The 27,347-nt window shown below is 44.5% G+C and overlaps 2 protein-coding genes across 6 annotated transcripts in view; one reads left to right on the forward strand and one right to left on the reverse strand.

Moving 5' to 3' along the window:
• Positions 1–632: 632 nt before the first annotated feature.
• SMN1 (survival of motor neuron 1, telomeric) lies at positions 633–18,971 on the reverse strand. Of its 3 annotated transcripts, none has more exons than XM_083151880.1 (9): positions 18,813–18,971; positions 14,090–14,161; positions 13,391–13,516; positions 12,302–12,496; positions 8,769–8,924; positions 5,933–6,004; positions 3,713–3,823; positions 3,273–3,355; positions 633–1,384 (listed from the first exon to the last, which is right to left on the reverse strand). In XM_083151880.1, the coding sequence occupies exons 1-8, from the start codon at positions 18,876–18,878 to the stop codon at positions 3,299–3,301; spliced, it is 855 nt and encodes a 284-aa protein (XP_083008006.1). In that variant the 5' UTR covers positions 18,879–18,971; the 3' UTR covers positions 633–1,384; positions 3,273–3,298. The 3 variants fall into 3 exon arrangements, with proteins under 3 accessions (XP_083008006.1, XP_083008005.1, XP_083008007.1); XM_083151879.1 differs by having other exon boundaries at positions 12,296–12,496; XM_083151881.1 differs by lacking the exon at positions 5,933–6,004 and having other exon boundaries at positions 12,296–12,496.
• A 2,696-nt stretch (positions 18,972–21,667) lies between these two features.
• BDP1 (BDP1 general transcription factor IIIB subunit) overlaps positions 21,668–27,347 on the forward strand; it is a 99,449-nt gene continuing 93,769 nt past the window's right edge. For all 3 annotated transcript variants that reach the window (XM_083151882.1, XM_083151884.1, XM_083151883.1), the window contains exon 1: positions 21,668–22,021. In XM_083151882.1, the coding sequence (XP_083008008.1) occupies positions 21,810–22,021 (212 nt within the window). In that variant the 5' untranslated portion in view covers positions 21,668–21,809. The remainder of the gene's footprint in view (positions 22,022–27,347) is intronic.

Raw genomic sequence — 27,347 nt, forward strand, 5'->3', positions numbered from 1 at the left:
CTGTTCACAGTCTAGCTAACAGGTAAACCACCACCCGGCCCTCCAGCATCCCACGCATTTGCATGCGAGGGGATGTGTACACCATCAAATGATTTGTAACCCGTTTGCAAATAAATAAGTCAGTCTAGACGGACGCTTTACCGACGGAGATGGCAGAATTCAGGGCGGGCGCTGACGTCATGTGACCTCAGCCACCCGCCCGACACACTTGTGTTTCCAGGGGATGCCCAGCATATTCATAGGGACGCCCTTAAAACACTGGGTGTTCCCCTGCTGCCACCCCCTCTGCTCCCCTGCCAGTGAGATACTCACCGAAGGCATTCGCACAGGGGTTTATGCCCATGCGCAGACCCGCAATATCGGAAACAGGGCCCAATTCAGCCCGACTGAATGGGTCTGAATCAGGCCCAGAACCCAAACTGGTAAGAGGAATGCCTGGGTTTGCTCACTCAATACAACTATATAAAAAAAGTTTTTTTTTTTTTTGTTTTTTTACTCAATGCCGTATTCTTTAATTGAAAAAATAAAATAATGCACTTCAATTTATACACGTATACAATCTTTATCAAAGCGATTAAAACAAATTGCCTGTAAAACACATAATGAGAAAGAAAAATACAGAACCCTAAAAATGGATTGAAGTAGTTTTATTTCTTACAAAATGATTCTTAATCTATAAATCACAAACACGGTTTTAAAAAAAATGTAATTCGCTCTTTATGAAATAATATGGTGACAGTTTAGGGAACAAAAAACTAAACATATCATATTTCATATATTCTGTAACTCCGTAATAGAGGGGTTCTAACAAATATATGACACCAATGGGAAACCCCCCCCCCCCACCCTCTTATTTCCTCATTCTGTTCTGCCAAACAGAACGGCAGGAACAGGTGGAGGTCCCTCGCTCCAGAACGTTAACAAGTTAGTTTGCTATAAACTGTTCCTGCTTCAGGCAATGAAAAGACCCCCGCCTAAATGTTACAAGTATGGGATGTCAAGGAAGAGCAAGAGGAAAGCCCCTGTAAGAAATGACGTTCTATATATAGGATGGACATCTGGCAAGCAAACGTGGTGGTGGTACAGTACCAATACAAAATTTGAGAGAACAGTGAGCGATTTGATAAACTGTACTGTAATTCCGCTTTGGAACCAGTAGGTGTAAAGGTGCTATTAGCGACCCAGTTACCAGTAACTGCACCAAGTTTTATTTGCAGCATATTAAAATAAGTGTACAGAATTATTGTATAGTAAACTGTATCATTTAATTATAAACGCTGCCAAATAATAAGACAAATTTACTGATATATGGTAACACTTCAAATGTAGTCTTCATGTCCCCATTGCTCCGAAGCACATGTCCTCTCCCTAGGAGAGATGTCATCTGCAATGACAAAGAAAGAAAATGTAAAACAAGTGCATGGATCTGCATACTCAGCTTTAAGAAGAATCTATAGGGCAGTAGTTTCCAGCCCCTACCCCCAACAGTGCATGTTTTCTGGGTCACCCAGCAGGTGCACTCATTATTAAGCCACATTTTAACGGATTCACAGGTGGAGCTAATTATTTCACTTGTGATTCTGTGTGGAGACCTGGATTACGTGCACCGTTAGGGGTACTTCAGGACCAGGGATGGTAACCAGTGCTCTAGGGTAGTGGTTCTCAACCTCAGTCTCCTCATGGACCCCCAACTGTGCACGTTTTCCAGGTCTCCTCACAGAATCACAGGTGAATTAATTAGCACCACCTGTGATCTTTTAAAATGTGTCAGTGAATAATGAGTGCACCTGGCGGGTGACCTGGAAACCGTGCACTGTTGGGGGGTCCTTGAAGACCGAGGTTGAGAACCACTGTTCTAGAGCACACACGAGGGTGCATGTATTCAGTGTATGGTTATCTCAGCTTACACCAATAATGGAAGCTGCAATCATAATTTAGGATATTTGTGTGTTCAATTGAATTGAAACCAGTGTTCTTTATGGACATGCAGGCAATCTAGATTCTGACTGCATGTTCTAAAGATCTGGCTCAGATCTTTTAAACATTATTTGACAGGTTACACTTCAAAGGCACACTAAACCGGACATTGAACTATTATTAATTATCACACAAGGAGTCGTATCATTATGTTAAACATGTCTCCCAGTATGAGAGTGGGGTGCAGGGTGAAGGAGATTATCCCTGGAACTACCAGGAGGGATGAATTTGTCCCCTTCTCCCAGAACTGCGGGTCTTTCCTTGGTTGTGGATGAGGCCCTTTATTAACACACAAAGTTAGTGACAGACACTTCCAAGGACCACCGTGACATACAAAATAGGGTTAGAATTCCCAGCTGACCATCCATTTGAATAACTTTGAGGCTCGATTTCTAGTTTTACTTATTCTTCATTAACCCCTTGGGTGGTATGCCCGTAAAACTTCCGGCCATGCCACTAATATGCAGTAGTTGTGTGCCAGTGGCGTCCAGGTGTGCACCACCTCTAGAGCCCCCTAGCCCCCCCATGTCGCATCCCCCATCACCTCCGCTCCAGCAGTCGTACGCTTCGCCAGCCACCATTCACTTTACAGTAGTGACGGGGATGTTCGGGCGGCTCTGGATCGCTCAGGAGTTCAGGCGCCCGAGTCGCCGCGAACATCCACGAGCCTGCCACCTGTGGCCACTGCTGTGACTGGCGGCTGGGGCAGCGGTGCTCAGCCTCCAGCGTACATACGCTGGAGCGAAGGGGAGACTGGGGCTCCTACGATCTGCGGTGGGTTTGCTGGGGCAGGACAAAAACTTGTTTGCGTGTTTGATTAAACAGTCAGATTGGAAAGAATCGTAGTGTGTATACTGCCTTACACACATTCCAGATATGGAGCAAATGAATTAGGTTACCTTATTATCACTCAAACACACACCTAAATATCACTTTTGCATTACCAGACTGGTTCAATCGCAAAGGCAAATTCCTTCTCAAATGGACAAAACCATGTGCCCTGCAGGTGGGGCAGATGTAACATGTGCAGATAGAATTAGATTTGGGTGGGGTTTTACTTCAAAGTAAGATCTATATTGCAGTGTAAACATAAAGCAGTCAGTATTTTCCCTGCACAGAAACAAAATAACTCACCCAAATCTAACTCTCTGCACAGGTTACATCTGCCCCACCTGCAGTGTACATGGTTCTATCCATTTGAAAAAGAACTTGACTTTGCGAGTGAACCAGAATAAGGGCCAAAGTACAATACAAAACATTTAGGGAAATCGCATTTTAAATACAGGGATACTCACATGTTGACGTATACTACATTAGCTAATTACTTGGGATGTGGATACTTTGCAAATGAAGCTTCAACCCGACTCTGTTTTAAACCCTAAAAGAACATACAAGTTTATAAATTAGAAATTTGTACCTATACTCCTATAAGACACTTGTATATTAAGTACATGCAATCTGGAAGACAGAAGTACAGTTATTTAAGAAGATAAATATCCTTGCACAAGGAACCTCTATTTGTACGTGTGAATGCAAATAGGGAGAGATCAATTCCAAAATGCACAAACAAAGTCCTCATGGAAAGATAAACAATTATAGAAGTAACATTATTTGTGTGTTTATGTATTAGGATCAATAGTAGCCAAATCAATACTAAAGATCAAGTCATATGAAAAACACACAAAGGCTACAACTGACAGAAGTTGTAGGTGATAGGGAACCCAATGCTACTCACCAGATAGTAGCCAGTGTGATAGCCACTCATGTACCACGCAATTAACATGCTTCCCAAAGCTTCATCGTCATCGATAATATCAGGACCCATAGGTGGAGGAGGGGGAATCAGCTGAACAGACAATAACACATACTGTAAGAACTGGAAATGTATTCTGAGGATTATGAAATATACAGTATATATGTTTTGGGTCATTCTTGAACCATACACAGGTGAGTTACCCTATCTTGTTGGCTCAGTTAACCTGCCTGCTTCCACAGACTGAGATCCTCATAACACGACCTGTTGGGAGGGTTGAGGATAACAACCACTGATCGAACTCTGCTGGGACAACAGAATTACCGGAAGCTGGACATGTCCTCTTCTTAGGCAAGCACACCACAGATACTAATCCTTACTAATCTGTGCGTTGTGGAGAGAATTACCATTTTTAATATTAACTAATAAATTAAATAATTTAGGGAGTTTTATATTTTTCTACATGTTTTTGCCCATCAAGCCCACTTGTACTTTATACAATTTGTAACAGGGTCCAATGCAGAATGATCAGGTCTTAATATCTGTAGTTGTAAATGAATGCTTGCTTCCCATTACAGCAGCCCTACACACACACACACACACACACACAGTATCATAGGCGCCGAAACCGTGGTTGCTCCGGGGCCCGAGCACCCAAGGAAAGTGAGGAGCACCCATGGCACGGGCCACGGCAGCAGGGTCCCAGCAGCGGGGGTCCCTGTGGTGGGTGGGAACTAGTAGCGGTATTAATACCGCTGCTAGTTCCCATCTTCTGCAGTGACCCTGCTGCTGGCGACTGTGGAAGACCCGGCCCAGATTTTATAGCAGCAGCAGGTGAATTAGGCTTCCTGTTATGTGTGTGTCCAGGGCAAAAGGTCATTGCACCCAATGCTGAAAATCAGCTTGGCGATAGGCCGGTAATGTAATACAGGTTGAGTATCCCTTATCCAACTTGTTCCGAAAACCATACATTAAAGTAAATGTAAAAAAAAAAAAAAAAGTTAAAAAAAAAAGTGTTCTGGCTAAAAGCACTACTGGGTAGATATGTAACAGCACTGCTGGGGACATGATATGTAACTGGCACTAAATATGTGCAAGGACATGATTGCTTGGCATTCACAGTCAGTGTCTGAGATTTACACAAACTTTGTTTCATGTTTTAAAACCTTGTTTCATGCACAAATTAAATATATTTGTGTGTATTTCATGTGCTTATACAACATAAATGCATGATACATCATTGAAATCTGAAAATATTCTGAAATACGGAATAATCCATTATCCAAAATTCTTCTGGTCCGGAGAATTTTGGATATGGGCTACCCAACCTGTAGTACCCTTAGGTACTGTAATGTGTACTCTGAATGCGAATCCTGTGGAAAACCCTGCGATGCTGTAACCTACTTGCCAAGCTGTAAACCTGGTATGCTGTTTACCCGCACAAATGAAGACCCAGACTTTATATCTATCCAGTGTATGCGATTACTTTTCACACTTTTTTTTTTTTAATTACAGTACTTTCTACAAAGACAAAACAAACCAAGGCTAGATAAGGGGACATGACCTGTATAAAATCTTACGATTACCTAGTTATGTATATGAATACTACTCAAAAATAAAATAGAGTTCAAATAGTATGCAATACGTTTTTTATGCATTTTTAATGGAAGAAAATCAGATTTGATTTCAGTGTAACCGATTAAACTGGACGCACACTGGAGGTCTCATTTTTCTATTGAACCCATTTATAAATTGGTAGGCTTTCATCAGCTTGCTAAGTGCCAGCAAGCCTTGGATTTCTCAGCTACTTTTCCCTTCCACTGTCTGGACATTTAGGCTAGTACCGTGTAAAATAAAAAAATGTAACACCTGCTCAGCCCTATGTATGAAGGAGATCAAAGTGTGGCTCGTAGAGGAAGTGATGAGCTGACAAAGATGACACATGTGACCAGCATCACCCCATTACATGAACCATTGCACTCTACCCCACAGCTGCAGGTGATAATGAGAAAGGGAGAACAATGGCAGATGTGTAGTTACTCATTGAGGGCAAAGGAAGCGTTACATCTTCTATAGGACAAAAAGGTGGAATGAAATACAAATAACACAAGTGTGAAAGTTCCAGCACAAGATGAAAGCTAAATATATGTAATTATAACTGCTTTATACATGTACTTTATAGGTGACAAGAATATGACTTACAGGTGGACCTGGAGCAAATGATGGTGGCCAGCCAGGATGGAAGGGATGTGCTTGACTAGGTTTGTCCCCATGCTGTAAATACATAAATGGTAATTGCTGAAGCAGGACACAATGGGGCAGATGTATCAATCTCCCCTTAACGTGTGAAATCTAACGTTTCCCACTTCTCCTGGCATAACGCTCAGGAGCAGGGACAGATTTCACCCTAATGTACTAAGCTAATGTTAGTGAGTAACGTTAATCGTTAACTCACCTCTTGTCTTTAATTGCAATTTTCTTCCCAGTTTTTCGTCTTCTTTCAGCCAATCAGTGGCTGCCCGCTCCAGTTTTTTTCAGCTCCTTTGCTGGCCCCTCCCATGTCATCAGCATGCCGACAATTATCTCTCCTGTCAGCATGCTGGCGCTGCCGGCTGCCCCGCTCCAGTCCCCCCTTCCATTATTTTATTTTTTTTGGTCCCTGCTGCTCCGATCACTCACGATAGCCTGGTGTTTTTAACTAATCCCTTAGAGTGCACTGTAGGTACCCCGCTGTATACTGCGCTGCAGGGTCCCCAAGAGAGCGGGGACGCGGCAGGAGGATTGTCAGATTAAAACACCGGGCGGGCATGCTGTCTCTGTGCTTACTAGCGGACAGCGGGGACGCGGCAGGAGGATTACTTCACATTGTTAAATTGTGACAGGGCTGAGTAATACAATAGGAAAGTTATCACCAACCCGCATATACACTGAAAGTAAAGTGAGTGCACCATAGAATCTTGAAGTGAATAAATTGCATGAATAAAGATTGGTTAGTGTGTACCATTAATGCATCGCTAAATACTTAAAAGTGACTATACATAAACTGCAGAGAAAAGAGTGAAGCGTGTGTACTACTAAATACCTAAAACACCGAGTGACATTATATAAGGATCACCACTAACCCGTGAACACACCAAATGTAAAACGAGTGCACCGCAAAATTCAAGAAGGGGCAGACACAAGCTGTATGAACGGGAGATCGGGTAGTGTGTGTCACCAATTAAAGATCGGATGTGTATAACATAAATCATCCACAGCATGGAGTGACACAGTATAGAGATTGCCACCAATATATTACATAAAAGCAGAGATTGCCACCAAATGTATTCCATAAAAGCAAAGTAAATGCATTGCAGCAATATGACAGGAGGTATATGAATATTGTATAAGCAGAGATTGGATAGTGTGTACCAGCAGTGCTTATAATTAACATCCAAATATTAAAACAGATAATCCACAGTTAAAGAGATCGATCTGCACAAACTATAAAACATTAGAGGGAACAAGAGAGCCTGCTCGTTCAGAGCAAATTAAATAGAAGAAACGGCAAACAATAAAACGAGTGACTACCCTGGCAAAATCAGCCACGATAGGACACCTCCAGAATAGAACACCTAGGGGGGTTTCAGATATGAACCAATAACTTGGCAGAAGAGAATAAGTACACCTGCTCTCCCCAGCAGCTGCAGAGACGCTGCTGTGGGATAATTGAGAATCATATATTGATACCTATACAGATTGCCCATAAAATAATAACTCCCTTTCTTGGTGCTATTTGATACTGTAAAATATTGCTGTAATAAAACGAACTAGAAGTGTAACATACAGGCTCAATCCCCATAAGAATTGGTATAATTACCACATGAAATCAGAGAAACTGCGATATCTCTAAGCACTGTCAATAAAGAACCAGCAGTGGAAAGTGAAGAATATAAAAATACCACTTACATCCTGACCAGGAGCAACATTTAATTGTATCCAAACATCCCGTACAAGGTTTCCCTACACACAAAAGGGCAACATTGTAACGGGACACTGCTCACACAGCAGCATCAGATAGTCTGCTGGAAAACGGACAAATATAGTAGAATCAGACAGATAGGACACTAAGGTCAGAGATTAAATTAGTAAACACACACTAAATAGCATCCTCCCCTCAAAATAAAAGAGAGGAGACATAAGGGGTCAGCTACAATACAATAGAGCATCCTTATCACGATTTTTTAAGCACTTTTTCTCCGCTAGTAAGCAGAGACAGCATGCCCGCCCGGTGTTTTAATCTGACAATCCTCCTGCCGCGTCCCCGCTCTCTTGGGGACCCTGCAGCGCAGTATACAGCGGGGTCCCTACAGTGCACTCTAAGGGATTAGTTAAAAACACCAGGCTATCGTGAGTGATCGGAGCAGCAAGGACCAAAAAATAATAAGAATGGAAGGGGGGACTGGAGCGGGGAAGCCGGCAGCGCCAGCATGCTGACAGGAGAGATAATTGTCGGCATGCTGGCGGGATCGGAGGGGGGGTGGGGGGAGTAGTTAAAAAAAAAAAACCCACCTAACGCCAGCCTGAGGCTGGCGAAGAGAAACAGCGGGCTTAACGTCGGGGAAGGCAATAATACATTGCCTGCGACGTTAAAGCTCATAACTTTAAGCAGGAGGACAGCGCCTGAACGTTAAGTTCAGGGCTGCCTCAGGGGGACGTTAAAAGCCCCTTTCATACATTTCCCCAAAACGTTAAAAAGTCCATTTAGTGGCGTTAAGTGCTACTTAAGCACTTAACGCTGCTTCGTACATCTGCCCCTGGGTTCCTCCATGGGAGAAAATACAGCAAATGTTCATAATTATACATTATATCTCATTTCTAACCACACACACACATACACACACAGTAGTAACCCACACACATATTGTGGGATAGTACTAATGAATATTAAAAACTGGACATGGTAAAGGGAAGGAAAATAAAGATGATATATTTACATTATCCACCTCCTAGTACTAGTGATATCCACCTTACAACCCACATCCAATTTAATGCTTACCGCCCCAAATCCTGGCATAAATGGCGGTGGAGCTGGGGGGAAGGGAGTTTTCCAAGGAGAAGACTTTGGTGTAGCAGCACTGTGGTGGTCTCTATTCTCAGAGGCACGTGATGATCTGTCACTTTCATCTGTAGAAGGCTCATTCCCATTCATGTCCTGAAAAAAAGTGACACCAGCAGCTACAGTAGTGTAAACATAAAAACAGGTCTTCACTAGGGAAACAATATTAAAAGAATGGACGACCTGCTGTTTTAGAGCCAGTTTGATATTGGAAAAATGGTTGTGGTATGCGTCTCCGACAGTGGGGACCACGACAGTCAGTATCCCGACTGCCAGTGCTCCTAAAGTGGGGCAAGCGCAAAGAAGCCCCTTGCGGGCTCGCTGTGGGCCCGGTGGCTCGCTATGCTCGCCACAGGTTCTATTCTCCCTCCCATAAGGGAGAATAGCCCGTGTGTCAGGATCCTGACGTCGGGATACGGACTGTCAGTGTCATCTGGCACCCTGGAAAAATTGGCCACCAAAGAATTTTCCAATCCCGTTACAGTTTCCTATGGGCCTTTCTCCTCTCCTAGGCTGCTGAACCTAGACTGAAGGATCCTGCCAACAGAGGTAGTCTGCCTCCATATTATTCAGATCAGGAACTAACGTTTCACAACCACAAGATTTGATAGATTTACCCTCTCTCAACCGGCTACAGTAAGCTCAGAACTACCACATCTGTATAATTGCCCATCAGAAGCCACTGGAGTCGTGTTTAGGGCAGAAAACCATTCCGAGATCTCAGACATGTACCAGGAGTGAGGGCTTCACTGGGATCTGGACAGGATTGTAATTTCCCCTTAACCCCCATAAACTGATATTATTGGTCATCTAAGACCAGTCCTAAACCATAAATAGTCACCACCTATTCAGATTGTTGCTACGCAACCATTAAAAAAGAGTGAAGGCAGTTCTCTCCCCCTTTATTTTTAACTCTGCAATAACAAAAGGTACTTTTTAAAACCTGACATAGACTGGTCCCATCCTAGTTTCTATAGGCCTACAGAAGCAGCCTTTCTTATTGTTGCTGGACATCGCCAGCTGCCTGTATCTGGCGGCTGGCATGGACGCGTGAGCCACTTGCGCTTCCATTGCCAGGAATAGGGCAGTCGTCTCAGAAGAACGCATGCCACATTTCCGTGGCACTTACAGTGCAACGAGCCGCTCCGTCTGTATTTCTCATTTAAATATAGACTATAAGCTTTTTGGCAAAATTCCAGCTAATAGACTAAAAAAAAAAGGCCCTTCCGCTTATACACAAGGACCGGAAAGGTTTTATAAAAGGAAGACCCTCTGTGGTTAATGTACGCAGAGCGCTTTCTACCATCATCTTCGCCACTCCACTTCTCATTGCCAACTGCAATTAGATGCCAATAAAGGCTTCTGACCTTATTCTATGGCCACAGTGATCTCAGACTCTGTATTGCCATACATTTATTAATCCCCTTTGAGTGCTTTACTTGGGTTCTTCAGCACAAATTTCTAGCAATGGATTTTAACTTATTTTCGGGTGCAGAGGGGAATGATACAGTGATGCCCGTTCTCTCTCCCTGTTTCTGCAATAGATATAGGACCCCTCACCATTGTACTTAGGAATTTGATGTACTTTAAGTTGATTTCAATTAGCATTGACCTCAAAGTAGCACTATTTTATGACAATATGGTGCGGTCTCTTTCAGATTCAGCCTCATCAAGACCTAAAGTTATGAATATTATTAAAGCTTTAGGATTGATAGCAGGTTATAAGGGTCAGTAATGAAAAATATGTGATCCTCCCTATACAAGGCTCATTAGATTATTTGAATGATTTCTCCATTTTTTTTTATCTTTTTTACAGAATTGCCACAAGTTTTAAAGATGTGAATATACCTGGTGACCTTTTCAATAAATTAAACTATATGCCAGTAATAAGTAAAATATCCCCTATGTTAGACACCTGGAAATCTCTTCCAAATTCCCTTCTGGTTCATACTGCGATAATTAAAAGTGCCCTCTTCCCGAATAGAAATGGTCATGCAGATGCCCCCAACTCATGGTCCCGATGTCCGCAGCACTGGTGAGCAGACCAGCAATTTTCAATTTTGGCTGGATCTTCTGCAGCAGCACACCGGGGACCACGACAGCTGGTTTGCAGGTTGCCCAAACATCTACTAAACCACTAGGGTGCAGGGACCATGTCCCTGGTACTCCATGTCCACAGGGAGAGGTGGGCGCTTCCCATTAGCTCCTCCCTCTGGCTCATAGCGTTACCTCTCACTGTCTTCCAGCCACTAGGCTTCTTCTCCTCCTACTCTCCCCTCCCACAGATGCTTAATAAACATTTCCTCACACAGCCTGCCGCAGCTAATCTCTAGAGAGCTGGGCTCCTGTTTTACGGTTTACTCAAGTTACGTTATACAGTTATCCTCCTTCAAGCAATCTCAGGAGATGCTTCACCTGGAGGCCTTGCTGGACTCCAGGGTTCAAAGAGTCTCCCACACGTGGACAAGCAGGTTCTTGTGCCACCATTATATATCGATTCATCGCTGCATACAGTTCTTGGGATCACTTGAATTCACCTTTGACATGGTGACGTACTGTATGCTCAGATTCACTCCTGACCACTTCAAATGGTAATTCTGTCCTAGAACAAATCCCATTGGCACTTCCAGACACAAACAATCATCCTCTCACAGGAGGTCAGCCTGTCCCTCTTGTGGTGGCTCTAAGGGTCTCACTTGAATAAGGACGGCCCTTTTGGACGCTAGTCGAGAGGCAGTCCTCTCTAGGCTGGTGGACAGCTCAGGAGAGCCACCTTCAGATTATATTTTGAACTCCGTGCAGTCTATTGTACCGTTACACAATCCTCATCCAGTTAAGGGACAGTCCAACAACTCACATAGCCGTCATAGCTGTCGCATACATGTGAGCCACATTCTCAGTTGGTCAGAACGTCATCTGCTAGCTCTTTCGGCAGACTTGGCAACCTCTTGTTTTGCAGATGACCTGACTGTTCTGAAAGGAAATCATCTTTTTTTTTTTGAGGAAGAAATAAGTATGTTTACTACTCTGTTTGTGCAGAGGAATAATACCCTTATGTTTTTCTGGTGATTATATAGATTAGGAGTCACATGCTATAGTCCAATACCTATCTGCAAGCCATTTACTGTAGTGTGCAATCATCTCATACTGTGACTCTTGGTATGTCTGGCACATCAGTTCCTGTCATTTGCATTAGAGAAGCACCTTAGCAGTTCCTACACCTGATAAAGAATAGACAACAAAATGCTACTTTATTCAGATGCGCTTATGCGTAAATTCCAAAAGTAAGAAGGTACAGTATTTGCACCAAAGTTGTCCCAATAACAGGTTTGATGAAAACCATATGGGTCTTCTTCCTGGAGCATACAATTTACCCATTGGGTTACCTTATCAAAGACCAAAACATTTGAAACTTCGAAACACTGAAACGGTTGTCAAAGCGAAATCCACATTAGGGAGATTTTTACCTGTACCTCATCCCTGGAGTCGCTCTCAGCTTCCGACGTCTCTAAGAAACGCAAGTCAGACAAACTTTGCTCCTCACTGTTCCCGTAGCCGGTATAAATAACTATGCAGGTCCCCCGTTTTCCATCAATGGAAGAGATAGTGGCTGGATAAAGGCTTCCATCCTCTGACCAAACTGCATTACATGATTCCCCAACTCTCCACTGGAATATAGATTATATAGATATTACAAATTAGAACATTATTATCTTAGTAACAAGCAAACTTTCTGAGTATCCCATATAAGAAATTCAACCTTTTTTAGCGCACAAAATTATTCAAAACAATGTATAAAACTACCTTCAGGCTGTGTGTATATTGCGTAAATAAAACATAAATGCATTGTGTTTAGACTTAGGTCCCATCCCGAAGAGATCGGGATACGGTCACTAGGTCTACAAGCATTAGGTCGACATGGGGTTTTTCACCTTTTTTCTTTAGCCGACAGGCGGTATTTCAAGCCCTACCATCCACTAGGGCGCGGTGAGAGAATAAATAGTGTGCCGTGCGAGGGGACGTGGTGCTATGTTTAATTGTCCATGTCGACATTCGGGTCAAAAAAAGTGAAAAACCCCATGTCGACTTAATGCTTGTGTCAACCTAGTTGGTGTCTACCCAATGATTCATACCCCAAGAGATCATGGTATTTGCATACCATCATTATGATACGCAAATATTCCAAAACACAGAAAAATCCAAAGCACTTTTGGTAGCACACATTTTGGATACTGGAAACTCAATCTGTATAAGGGTTCTAGTGTGCATTCTAGCACTCTGTAGGTTTCAAAATCCTTGCAGTTCTTTTTCCGTGCCTGGGGTGTCACTCTACCACAGGTCCTGTGATGCCTCTACCACAAGTCCTGTCTGCATATTGGTGCTGAGCTACAGACCACACTGTGCTAGAAGCACCACAGCAGAGAGCGACACCCCAGGCAGGGAAGAGGAATTGCACAGGGTTTGGAGGGTGCTAGAATGAAAACTATGTACCACCATCAACTTCTTTACGTTTAAAGTTTAAACAAAAAAAGAACATACACAAACACAAAACACTACTGCACCTTTTTCAGGGGAGCGGCATTGCTTTTCTTCCGACTTTTATTCTTCTTGTTATTTTTCCTTTTTGCTTTGGTGTTTTTCTCCGGTGACGGAGGCTCCATGGTATAATCTCCATTTTTCAGAGCTTTCTAAAATAATCATTATCACTGTTTATAAGGCATCAAACTCCATGACACTGAATGCAGTCATACAAATCACACATAAAAGTGAACAAGTACACACAAAGTTTACAGTACACAATTTACATGATAAATATTTTTTCCGATTGCCCGATTTCCGATAAATCGGCCGATATGTTGACCGATAATCGGTCAAAAATCGTCCAGATGTGCACTCCCGTGGATCTTTTGCTAAATCTTCTCATCTTACGTGCTGCACAAAAGATCAGAAGATTTAACAAAAGATCCATAGGAACACACATGGGATCTTAAGAAAAATCTTTGGTAAAGATGTGCGCTTGCCTGAAACCTTTTCTCCAAGACGGACAAAAGATTTCAAGGCTAATTTATGCGCACATCTTAAGATCGCAGATCTTTCTAGTGTGTGGGCACCTTTAGGAGCATGCATGACAGAAATAAAGTCAAAGCATGCGTTAAGTTACACGTGGCAAAAATATATACTTGGCAAGAATAACTGAATCAGCACCATAACGTTACTACAGAGTTCTACAGAGACACTGTGTAGAAGAAAATCTAACATACCTTAAATGATGTCACTGCTTTATCATAGGCCTTGATCAATGCCGTATCGTCCCAGATATCAGAATCATCACTCTAAAAAGGATAAGACGAAAAAAAAATCAAATGTACACAGGTGAAAAGTCCTGTCCAAAGGGAACTCGGTACTGAGGAGAGACGCTGAGGTTTCATCTTCAGCGCCTCTCCGAATGATTCTATTGGCCGCCTACAGGCTCCTGATTGGCCACTAGGTGGCCAGGGACCTACCTACGGGCTCAAGATAGGCAAGTATCAGTTTGTGTGTGTAATGTATGTATTAAACTTTTATTGTTCTTGGTTGTCAGTGTGTTTATTTAACTATTTCTTTAACTGTGGAACTACAAGTGCCAGCGGGCCCCTTTAATAATGCCCCATGTAATCAGCCCGGTGACCACACCACTCCAGGGTCACCACCAGGCTTCAGCCTGGTCAGATAAGTCCTGGGGGGGGGGCTGGGGACCCACGCCGTTTACTAAAAGAAAAAAAAAAACATCTTTACTATGGGTTTAAACGGGTATATGTGAATGGGACTTTTTTCTGTGTCGACTATTTGCATGTTGCCCTAGACCAAGTTTCAACCTTTTCTCAATGTCGACCTAATAATCCACACATGTAGGTGCCCACAGTCGTAAGTGATGTCACCTGTTTGGCACAGCTAGCCAGGCGATGATGCTAGCAACATGGTGGAATAGTGAACACATTCTTCATTAAATCGCTGTAATGTGTACTGCGGTAACAACATGTCGCCCGCCATATCATTCCGGTGCACATTGTCTCAGTGTGTACCCAGCTTGAGTTACAACAAGATCCAACTAATAAAACACAGAAGCTTGGAGCTCTAGGTAATACGGCTGCAGTTTCCCCTTCCCCTATGGCCTTATCGGTGAGGTATAGGGTTCCGGCAGTCGGGATCCCGACAGTCATTATCCCGGCATAGGGATCCCGACTGGCCAGACCCAGACAGCATGGTGAGCGCAACAAAGCCCATTTCGGGCACGGTGGCTCGCTACGATCGCCACCTATTCTATTCTCCCTCTATGGGGGTCGTGGACCCCCACGAGCAAGAATAGCCGGTGGCCATCGGGCCCCCGTGTGTCGGGTTTTGACTGTCGGGATCCCGACGTCGGGTAAATGACTGTCTGGCACCCGGCCTTATGCCCTGCTCTGAAAACATATGCTAGATCTTGCAATAAAACTACTAATTAATGTTCACCGGACAGTACCACATGCAACCTGGTGCACATGATAGACCGAACAGGGGTCATTCAGTCTTCCTGGTGGCAAACAGGCATGGCCCGTGCAGAACTACTTGGAAGAGATCACATGCAACCATGTAGATCGCAGGTACACACACTGCACAATCTGCAGGATACTGTATGCCATTCTAATATGGCTGGAATTGACATATCCCACCAAATTTGTTTGGGTCTGTACCCTCCCTTAAAGCTGGATTCATACTAAGGGCCAGATGTATCAAGCTTCAAAAAGTGATCAAATATAAAATGATAAACAACCAATCAGCTCCTAACTGTAATGTTACATGTTGGGTTTGGAATGTGACAGTTAGGAGCTGATTGGCCATTTTTTTTTATCACTCTCCACTTTATCACTTGTTGAAGCTTGATACATCTGGCGATATAACATTATCTTTCCAATCTGGCTGGTTGGAATGAAAATCTGGTAATGTCATGGAACAAATTATAAACAACCATTTGCTCCCAAATGCTAAAAAAAAATCCCAGAAATGACCAGATTTTCATTCCAACCAGTCAGATTATAAAGAGTGTTATAGTGCGTATCCATCTTAAAGCTGGGTACACACCTAAAGATTTATCTGTCTAATATCTGGTGGGAACAAAAACCTGTAAATGTACAGGAGCATATGACAGTCAAAACTTTGCTCCCAAACATTGGAAAACAGACAATGGATGGTCATACAATTTGGTTAAATTAATTTAAGGAATTTATCCAAGCAATTGTTTTTGACGGTTTTCCAGAATTTGGGAGCCAATTGATTATTTGCTCCCACACCTTTCCAGATTTTTGTTCCCATCAGACAGATAAATCTTTAGGAGTGTACCCAGCCCCCATCTACTATGCATACATATCTGAAGCTACAGATCTCTTCAGATTTCCCTTGAACTCTCCCAGTTATCTGATCTGACCCTGGGATCACTCTCTTCACTTCAGATTGATCTGATCAGATCTATAATGGACTCCTGACGGCTTTAGATCAGACTGATCATTGGCGCAGATGAATCCGAGACTCACACACTAGAACGTTTTTTTTTGTAGATTGCCAATATATCGTCTGATGTTTACGGATAATCGGTCTAAAATCGGTCCGATGCGCGCTCCTGTGGATCTTTTGCTAAATCTTCTGATCTTACATGCTGCATGAAAGATCAGAAGATTTAACAAAAGATCCATAGGAACGCACAGGGGATCTTAAGAAAAATCTTTGGTAAAGATGTGCGCTTGCCTGAAATCTTTAGTCCAGGAAGAAAAGATTTGATGATCGCAGATCTTTCTAGTGTGTGGGCACCTTCAGAGCTGCATATCAGATGGAAGCTTATGGCCCCCATACATCAGCAATCACAATTAATTGCTTCTCGGATCCAGTGATTTTTTTCCCCAGATAAATGGTTTCTTCAATCGGTACTTGTTTCCTAGCAGTGCTCCCAGATTTTCTATGTACGGTAACGTAGTGAAATGTGCCATTTTAGTGGTGTGCGATGCGATTTTTTTTTTATAATTTATTCACTGCTCTTATGGCCCCAGGGGATCGCATCACACCTCCCGCATGCAATTTTATAGGGTGTGATGCCATGCCATTAGCTATACACTAGTATGACATGCAATTAGGTTTGAATGACCCCCTCCACCCTGAAGCGTGGCAAGCGCAGCGAGCCCCGCGAGGGGTGGCGTAACGCGTACTACCGACCTTTTCATACTGCCAGTCGATTTTATATAGTGAGCCCGGAGCGTGGCGCTCGCAGCGAGCCCTGCGGATTACATTACATGTATTCCGCTGCACTTGCCACACTATATAAAATCAACTCCACGCTGATGTGGAGAGTGGCGGTATGAAAAGGTCAGGAGGACACGTTCCGCTGCGCTCGCCACACACTTCGGGGTGGCGTGGATAGTTGGGGGGTCATTCAAACCTAATTGCATGTCATAGAACTGTATAGCGGGTATGGGTAAAATCCGGAATCGGATAAGACACCGGAATGCCGGACTGGACATCAAACTCTGCATTCCGGAGCTTGTAGTATCCGGTCCGGGGGTGTCCTGTCCGGGGGTGCTCCATCTGATGAGGCTGCTCTCGCACCTGTCACCTGGGAGAGGAGAGGGGGGAGAATACAGCCTCACCGCATGGTCCGGGGGTGTAATAAAAACTGGAACGGTCCAGACCACACGGGGAGGCTGTAATCTCCCCTTCCCCATGTCCCTGGTGTGAGCAATCACAGACATCCCCCCGGACAAGACACCCCCCGCATGGGACACCCCTCGGACCAGACACTATAAGCTCCGGAATGCAGAGTTTGATGTCTGGTCCGGCGTTCCGGTGTCTTATCCGGGTCCGGTTTTTACTTAGTCCCCTGTATAGCTAATGGCATGGCATGGCATCGCACCCTATAAAATCGCATACGATTTTGCAGGAGGTGCGATGCCCTGGGGCCATAAGAGCAATAAATTAATTTTTTTTTTTTTTTATCGCATCGCACGCCACTAAAATGGCCCATGCAATGTGATGCGATTTTCCTACGCAGAATAGCCCACTAAGCTATTTGCTTAGTGGGCGCCCTGCTAGGAAACAAGTACCCTTCAATTTATTTGACTTGCCCACACATTACAGATTTGTTTCAGTGATCGGCAGATTTTTCCTGTTAGAATGCCCACACATACAGAAATGAAACTCCAATAAAACCAGATTTTTAAACATGTTTAGCAATCGATTGGCGATCCCTATTCATTTTTGATTGGGATTGCCTAAAGGGGGAGCCCACACATTAAAGATTAATTGTGACAATCATCTCCAGAACGGAGGATTGCCACAATTAATTGCTGATGTATGGGGCCCTTTAGATTTGGCTTTTTTTCTTCAGATCGGTCGGTCATATCCATCTGAATCTCAAGAAAACAGGCAAAATCTGACTAGCGGATTGGGACCTACATAGTCAGATAAGTATAATTGAGTGATGGGTAACAGGTGGCCCTCCCATCCCTCACTTCCATGTCAGAGTGCTTCCTGCTTGTCATATTGAGTTCAGTTTGTGATGCTTATCTGCCAATGCTGATATCTTATTATATAGGGGCTCTTGCTCGTTGCTTAAAAGTATTACAGTATAATAAGCGGCCACCCAACAGAGCCCAGTTTTTGCAAGCTATAAAAGATACTACAGTACATGTGCTGTCACACATGAATCACATAAGAAATCTCCTTCAAGAACGGCATAGGTGCCGGCTGACAATACACATGAGTACATGCATACACTATAAAGGGATTACGATGTATGTATTCCATTAAAGCACCGTCTAGCGCTGCGCAAAGTCTCGCCAACTAGAACTACAAGTCCAGGCATAACCTAACAACCTATGCTGGGTCCAGCTGCATAATGGGCCCAAGCACATGCTGCCTTGCTGCCAGGCAGCTCCACAGTGACCCCGGTCACCGGAGCAGCATGGAGTTTTCTCAGCATACCTGGCCGCCTCCACGCCTGTAGACCTCCCCGGCTTCCTCCAAGCCTGCCATAGGAGCACTCCACATGCAACCCGCAACCAACAACAGCAGCCTGAGCCAGGATCCCTTCTACGTCATCACCGCTCAGCTCCGGATGTCAGCGCAGCCGCCGGTGAGGCTCATACACAGCGCCCTCTAGGGGATGTGTCCTCCGCGTCATCCAGACCAGGCAGAGAGCTCAAAGGATAGATCTACTGCTCACTTTATTCAGCATCAACTGTTATATTTTATTAGACTTATCTGTTACATATTGTATCTTTGTTATTTGTTTTATAGCAATTTTTCTCTCCATGACTTCTTAGCACAGTTTCATTTTTCTATAATTGAAAAGCATGCAATGTTTTGAGCTTAAAGCTAATTAATAATGTTGCTTTGGCTGTGATTTTAAGAGGAACAAGCCCAGTGCTCTGTCCCTTTGAAGGTGAATTTGCTTTTGATGGGTACACGCTTTGTTAACTATATAGGCGATGCTGTGGGAGTCAAGATATAGTGCATACACACTGACTGTTATCGGTAACGATATCAGTCAGTGAAATCCCCCCCTTTTGTACATGCAATCTTTGAATAGATAGTCAAGATTGAGCTGCATGTACCGACGACGGGTGTCATTCATGATGGGTGTGGGTGCGCATCATAAACGACATTGAGTTTACACACTGGACAATTTGCGCTATATATCGTTAATGATATTGATATCCATATTGTTAACAATATATCGCCTAGTGTGTATCCAGCTTAAATCCGTCTATGCTCTCTACTTGATTTCTAGATGCACTTCTTCAAAAATGCTGTTTTGTAATTATACTGTATGTAGGTGTTAACCACTGTAAAAAAAAGCCCATGAAAAAAGTGTGCTTCAATAGATCTACAGTAAAAAAAAAATAGGTTGACCCCAAATAATTGACATGAAAAAGTTAGAGCAGTAAAAATCAACAGGTACAAAAGGTCGCCACAAAAATGATCAAAACAAGTTTTCTTGGTATCATTGTCTACATTTCAACATACCTGAGCCAAATGAGGGCTGCACTTGCCACAGATAACTATTCGAAACCAAGGGGGTGGGAAGAACGTGATCAAGTGGTGCAAAACAATTTTCAATACATGTGTATAAATTCAAAAGAAAAAGAGGTATAATACGTCCCTTTTAAAGATGTGAAGAATTCTTTGATCGATGTGTTAGTTTGGGTAGTGAGTATAGCCAGATGGATGACTGATCTTTCTGTTCCTGTGGAGAGGTGGTTGCTCAATATATGTGAAAAAAAACATAAATGTAAAACTTCATGTGAAGACAATTTACATAAATTGGTATATAACTAAATAAACCAATGGAGGTTAGATGGGTGTTCTCTTGCAGCGTACACCGCTCACCTCTAGAGGAGAGATGAGGAAACAAATAGAGGTTTCTTTTTAATGAGAGGACGGTAGAAGAATTGTGCACTTGATCACGTTCTTCCCACCCCCTTTGTTTACTATTGCATTTGAGATATGGTGATATCTCTCTTGGGTAGATAGATCTTCAGGCAGCAGACTATTCCAAACTGTATTCCATGTGGATGGTAAAAACTGAAAAGGTTATAATTAAAAAAAAAGGTACTTGTGTAGTTTCACGGCGGCAGCTACGTAGTTAGCGTAGCGTCCCTTTCAGAATCTGCGTCATGTTCCCGCGACCAGCGTAGTCAGTCAGAAGTAGCGAGCTGTGTTCTCGTGACCAGCATAGTCAGCGTAGGCAGTACATAGTTAGCGTAGCGTCCCATGTTCTCGCGACCAGCATAGTCAGCGTAGGCAGTACGTAGTTAGCGTGGCGTCCCTGTCAGAATCGGCGTAGTGTTCACGAGACTAACGTAGTCATCGTAGTTAGTCAGAACTAGCGTCCCTATCAGAAACAGTGTCTTGTTCTAGCATCGTAGTTAGTCAGAACTAGTGTCCCTGTCAGAAACAGTATCCTGTTCTAGCATTGTAGTTAGTCAGAAGTAGCGTCCCTGTCAGAAACAGCGTCTTAGTGTATGCAGCGTAGTGTTCCCGCAGACAGCGTAGCGTAGTCAGTCAGCTGGTAGATTGAGCGGTACGCAGTTAGCATAGTCTAGTCAGTCAGCTGGTAGATTGAGCGGTACGCAGTTAGCGTTGTCAGTCAGCTGTTATAGTCTGTGAGAGTCAGACCAGCTGTTAGATTCAGACCCATTTCAGTCATGGCTGCTGAAAAGCTCACTCTTTTCAACCTGCGGAAGAGTTGTGGCTTTTCTACAAAGCCTCAAATTTCTGCCTGACACCCAGGTCTGCCCCAATGGCCACCCTATGAGGCTAAATATCAGGAAGCGAATGTGGCGCTGCCACATCCGCAGCTGCGGAAAGAAGGTCAACTTGGAATAGGTCAACTTGATATCCACGAGAAACAACTTAAAATACCACTTGAAGGCAGCATATAATATAATCATAATAATAATACTGTAATATATTTTCAAATCACCTTATCAGTCCAAAAGTATATATTTTTTAAACTGCAAGTATTTAATGGCAATCTATATATATCTTAATAAGGGGCAGATTTATAAATTCCTTGTTCTATCTGATGAGGTGAGATAAGCATGTCATTCATTTTGGTTAAGAATTATAAACTTAAATAGAAACAGAGGTATACAAAAAGTGCTGGTAACAAAGATCTCCTGAGACACTTGGGAAAAAGCTTTCTGGGCTGTGGCCAGCACTGCAGCATTCCCTCCTATTAAAGTAGTACTACTGTATAATAATTAATTACTAATTCTATGGAACTGTCGCATGACGTCACGCCGGGTCGCCTCTGGATGATGTCATACTGAAAACCTTCTACTCCCTGTCCCTGGCCGGTACGTCCCCCTGGCCTCACGTGACAGGCAGCAGCGTGCTCTGTGTACGTTGGGCCCGGGTGTGTGAAACCGCTGCTGCCGGGATGAGGAAGGGGAGAGGCGGGGACCCGGTTGTATTATGATCCGCAGAGCGAGACTCAGCTTCAAGCCGAACGTAAGGCCAGGGGGCCGTGCCCCAGGGCTCGGGGCTGCCGGCGGCGGAGATGGAGGGGGCGCCCCCCAGCCAGAGTCCGTACATGTTACGGGGAAGGATAACGTAGAAGGAGGCCTGGAGGAGAGCGCCACCCAGGGGAGCGCAGAGGCGCCGCACCGGGAGAGCGGGGCAGAGCGGTGAGTGTCATGTAGTGTGGCAGATATAGACACCGGGTAAGGGCAACCTGCGACCCCCTGCACTGCCCAGGTGTTGTGGAGCTGTCAGTCCTAGGTTACGGTGGTTAATGTAGTATATCTACAATCTGAAAGCAGCATCCTGCTGCTTTCTAGCTGGCCTGGGAATGATGTGGTTACTAGCAGCACTGGTTGTCATGGGGTGGGGTATGGGTAAAAACCGGACCAGGACAAAACCCCCGGACCGCCGGACCAGACATCATACTCTGCATTTTGGAGCTTGTAGCGTCCGGTCCGGGGGGTGTCCTGTCCGGGGGTGTCTTGTCTGGGGGTTCTGCCTGTGACACCTGTCATCAGGTAGAGGAGGAGGGGTAGAATAAAGTCTCCCTGTATGGTCCGGGCATGTAGCAAAAGCCGGACGGTCCGGACCACAGGGGGAGGCTGTAATCTCCCCTTCCCCATGTCCCTGATGATAGCTATCACAGGGACCCCCCGGACAAGACACCCCCCGAACAGGACACCCCCCGGACCGGACCCTATAAGCTCCGGACTGCAGATTTTGATGTCCTGTCCGGAGTCTAGTCCGGTCCGGTTTTTACATAGTCCCCATGGGGTGTTTGTCACAGCGGCAGCACTTATGTAGATCTCTTAGGGGTACTGTATATCAGAATCAGAATCGGCTTTATTGACCAGGTATACTTGCGTATACTAGGAATTTGTTTTCGGTTTGCTGTGCAGCAGCCAGGTGGGTAACAAGTAAACAGTATAAACAATATAAACAGGTGGGGAACATGTACAGTCATATAGAAAGTTTTTTCAAGGGGACACCGTGTTAGATTATGTGCAATGGGTGACTAGACAGTGAGGAGTTCATGTGTCAACAGGTGAATGTCTCCTGGCATTACAGCCCCAACACACACACACACCTTCCATACAAGTAATCTTGAGCGTTAGGTATGGGACCTGAATAGTCAGCATTCCGACAGCCAGAATACAGACCACGGCATCCCGATGGTCAGAATACCAAAACATTTTGGCAAGCAGGCTAACCTAGTAGCCCTTACCTGTAGCCTAACCCTCCCCCTGATACTTCGGGATTATGACCGTCAGGATTCTGATGCCAGTCTTCTGATCAACATCCTGATTGTTGGGATGCCAACTTCATCCTGTTCTTAATAAAAGTAAATTTTGTGTCCCTGTCAGTCCCTGTCAGTCACTGCTCACTAGGTAACTCACCTTAAAGCTAAGCGGGTACTTCCTCATCTTTGCGGCCACAGGTTACGCCACTATCCGTATAGCATCATCATTCGCTCACCACACTTGCACACTGTGGCGTGGACCCAGGGTGGTGTGCCGTACGCTACGTAAGTTCCGTAGTGTGAGTGGTGGCCGCAAAGATGAGGAAGAACCGGAAAGAAATATGATCCACTTTTTCCTGGCAGCTGAAATTACCTTGAGATTATCCTATTTCCTGTATACACACAACACCATTATCTTTGTGAGCGATATATTTTCATAGTGTGTATGAGGTGCCGATTTTTTATGCAGTTTGTCAGACGTTTGTACACATTGCACTTGCTGCCCAGTATTGGAACGTCGGGATTGATGTTTGTCACTCAGGTAGAACACGTCAAAGTATTAATTTATTTTCTGCAGGTGGGGCAGATGTAACATGTGCAGAGAGAGTTAAGGCCCCCATACACTAGGGCGACTTGTCCTTAGGACAAGTCGCCCCCGACTTCCCCCTGAGCTTCCCCGGCTGCTCCCCGGGGGAGCTTGATTAGATTGGCACTTGATGCCAATCTCGATTTATCACATGTAAAAAACCCGGTGAGCAGGGGGGGGGCTGCTGGTGGGAGCAGGGACGCTGCGGGGACACAGATGCTGCGGGGACACAGATGCTGCGGGGGACGCAGACGCTGCGGGGTACACAGGCGGCATAGAGCCGGGCAGAGGGAGCCGGGAGCTGTCAGTGCTTGAAAAAAAAGCCTACTGTATACAATGAATAGGCAGCCTGTGATTGGCTGAGCGCTCTCTCAGCCAATTGCTGACTGGCTGAGAGAGCGCTCAGCCAATCACAGGCCGCCCATTCATTGTATGGGCTTTTTTTTTTTTTTTTATTCAGTGCTGACAGCTCCCGGCTCCCCCCGCCCGGCTCTATGCAGCCTGTGTCCCCCGCAGCGTCCCCAGCCCCCCCTGCTCCCTCCACCGCCGCACCGCCCCACTAGGTCCCAAGTCGGGTGGTCGGACGTGCAGCAGGTCCGACCACCAGACGCAGATCCGATGCGCACGGGACCGCGCATCGGATCTGAGGGGACATCAAAACTAGCCGATTTTGGTCCGATTTAGGCCAGATCCGACTGATCTGGCCTAAATCTGACCAAAATCGGCTAGTGTATGGGGGCCTCTAGATTTGGGTGGGGTGTGTTGAAACTGAAATCTAAACTGCAGTGTAAAAATAATGCAGCTAGTATTTACCCTGCACAGAAACAAAACAAAATAACAAATCTAACTCACTCCTATGCACGTTACATCTGCCCCACCTGCAGTGCACATGGTTTTGCCCATTTTGAGAACAAATTTGTACTGCGATCAGATCTGAATAAGGGCCATAGTGTAGCATATTCCGTAGCACTTAGTAATTGGAATCAACAGTGATAAGACAAACTGGGTAATCACAGGGGTTTGTGGTATTTTAGGTCTACAGTCATAAGGTCGACAGGGTCAAAAGGTCGACAGGGTCAAAAGGTCATCATGAGGCTTTCATGTTTTTTTTGTGTCTATGTCGACATAGGTTGGTATGGACACATCTAAGTGTACTGTGTCCCTTGGCACAGTTTTACTATTTGACCATGCTAAAACTGATGCAGGGCATGCTGGGATGTGTAGTTCAACAACAGCTGAAGTGTCAAGGTTAGCCATCACTGCTGTAGTGGATGGTAGGGCATGAAATACCGCCTGTCAGCACAACTTTTTTTTGGGTGGGGGGGGGGGAGAAAGCCTCACATCGACCCTTTCCATGTCTACCAATAGTGGTCGACCTTATGACTGTCGACCAAGTGTCAATCTATCATGAGTTCAGATACGATCACAGACAGACATAGAGGTAGGAAGGACCTGCTCATTAGCTTACAATCTATAGGAAATAGTACCTATCCTTGTGTATATTTCCTATCTATAACATCAGTCCTACCAGATTACACAGAACGGTTCTGATGGGATGTGGTTAGTTATGAACGCTTTTGAAGGGTATGTCGGCGGTTCAGGAATTTGATTGGCTCTCCTGAAGAGGTGAATTTCCAGGGAATGTTTGGAGGCTAGAGGAGAGCCTTATTGTGCATGGGAGGGCATTCCATAGGGTGGGTGCATTCACCAATGAAAGTAATGAGTGTGGATGAGAGACGCAGATCTTGTGCAGAGCAGTCGGTTTGGGAGATATTTTGAGATAAGGAAAGAGATCTATGTTGGTGTGGTCAGATTAATGGCTTTATATGTGAGTAGAAGTATTTCATGTTGAATATTGTAGATTATGGGCAACCAATGGAGGGACTGGCAGAGCGGATTAATTTATGAATGCCTTGCTAGGAAGATCCGACTCGCTGCTGCATTCAAAATGAATGACAGTCTCCTTACCGGTCTTCCTGAATTGATTATTGCAATAATGAGTGCATGGATTAGAATTGTTGTGTCTTCTATAAGATATGGTCATATTTTGGATGTTTTTCTTGATGCTTGTAACATGATTTAGACCAGGGGTAGCCAACTCCAGTCATTGAGAGCTACCAACAGTTTAAATTTCCCATGCCACCTAGATGGTTACTCAGCAACACATTTTTAAAGATCCACAGGTGAAACGCCTGCAGATCACTCCAGGTGCTGTGTACTCACTGTTCTGTAATCGGACTGGCCAGTTGAGAACTGACTCATTGGCCCAATTATTTATTATTATTAACAGTTTCTCATATAGCACACACATATTCAACATCACAGTCCCTGCCCCAGTGGAGCTTGCATTCACGCTTCGGTTACATTTCTTTTTTTTTGCAAGCCAGTTAACCTACCAGCAGTATATTTTTGGCTTGTGTGAGGAAATCTGAGTACCCGGAGTAAACCCAGGCAATATACAAGTTTGGGTCATGGTGGGAATCGAACCCATGACCTCAGCTCTGTGAGGCAGTAATGCTAACCATTACACCATCCGTATTACCCCAATTGCACAATATGTAGATCTATCTATCTATCTATCTATCTATCTATCTATCTATCTATCTAGTTAGTGCTGGGGTAGCCTACTCCAGTCCTCAAGAGCTACCAACAGATAATGTTTTCCAGATCTCCTCACAGAATCACAAATGAAACAATTAGCTCCACCTGTGGATTTTTTAAAATGTGTTATTGAGTAATGAGTGCACCTTTGCAGTTGCTGGGTTGTCTAGAAATTTTGAAATGTTGGCTACCACTGGTCTAGTGTTGTGTCATTATACACTTATCCTTTTTATATGTGACTAGTAAAGGTCCATACACACTGGGCGACTATGCCCAGCGTGTATGGACAGCGATGATAGCGTTCATCGCTGCGGGGAAATCCGCTCAGTGCATACTGACGGAGGGGGGCGTTGCATAGCGGAGCGCTATGCAACAGCGTCCTGAAAGCCGCTCATCTGCTGGTATAACCAGCAGATGAACGGCTTTCCCCGGCGATGTAGCGGCTGCGCGCAGCAGCGCTCATCGCCAGGCCATACACACTGGGCAGCTTTGAGCTGAAAGCCGCTCAAACCTGCTGTTTTGAGCGACACTCAGCTCAGTCGCCCAGTGTGTATGGGCCTTAAGCCTGCTCAAAGCAAAAGCTTCGAAAGCTAGTCTGCTACCTTCTGTGTTTGTGCGTGAGAAAGTGATGTAGTCTCACTCTCTGCCAGCAGATGGCAGTGTTTCGGAGACTCACGGACACTAGACATATAAATAGATGATTGTCGGCCTTTTGTGCTTTTTTTTTTTTTACATTTTTTATTTAGCATTGTAGGCACATAGAAAGTTGCTTCCAGGTTTCTAGGCACTTAGGATAGTGTTCTTGCTGCAAAGGAATTCTGAAATCACAGTTTAAGCACAATGATGTATGTCTCACTTATGACCTTTGCCTTATTTACCCAGAAGCTGCGTGCAGTGCCAGCACCAGTATCCCATGTACCTGTGCATTATCATTATGTCTCCCTAGCAATGAGTGATTGTATATTATGAGGGGTATTCAATGCTCTGATGTGAGCTATGACGGCGTGCAGTGCCAGCTCCAGTATCCCATGTACCTGTGCATTATCATTATGTCTCCCTAGCA

This window comes from Crinia signifera, chromosome 1 (assembly GCF_055691185.1).
Source record: "Crinia signifera chromosome 1, ASM5569118v1, whole genome shotgun sequence".
Lineage (NCBI taxonomy): Eukaryota > Metazoa > Chordata > Amphibia > Anura > Myobatrachidae > Crinia > Crinia signifera.

Bases quoted from the DNA above. Each gene is read 5' to 3' on its own strand.
- SMN1 (XM_083151879.1), bottom strand. From the start codon at position 18,878: ATGTGGAGTGCTCCTATGGCAGGCTTGGAGGAAGCCGGGGAGGTCTAC. The intron at 12,497-13,390 runs GTGCAGTAGTGT...TCTATATTCCAG, and splicing joins ATGCCGCTCCCCTGAAAAAG to TGGAGAGTTGGGGAATCATG. The intron at 6,005-8,768 runs GTAAGCATTAAA...ATGTATTTACAG, and splicing joins TTATGCCAGGATTTGGGGCG to CATGGGGACAAACCTAGTCA.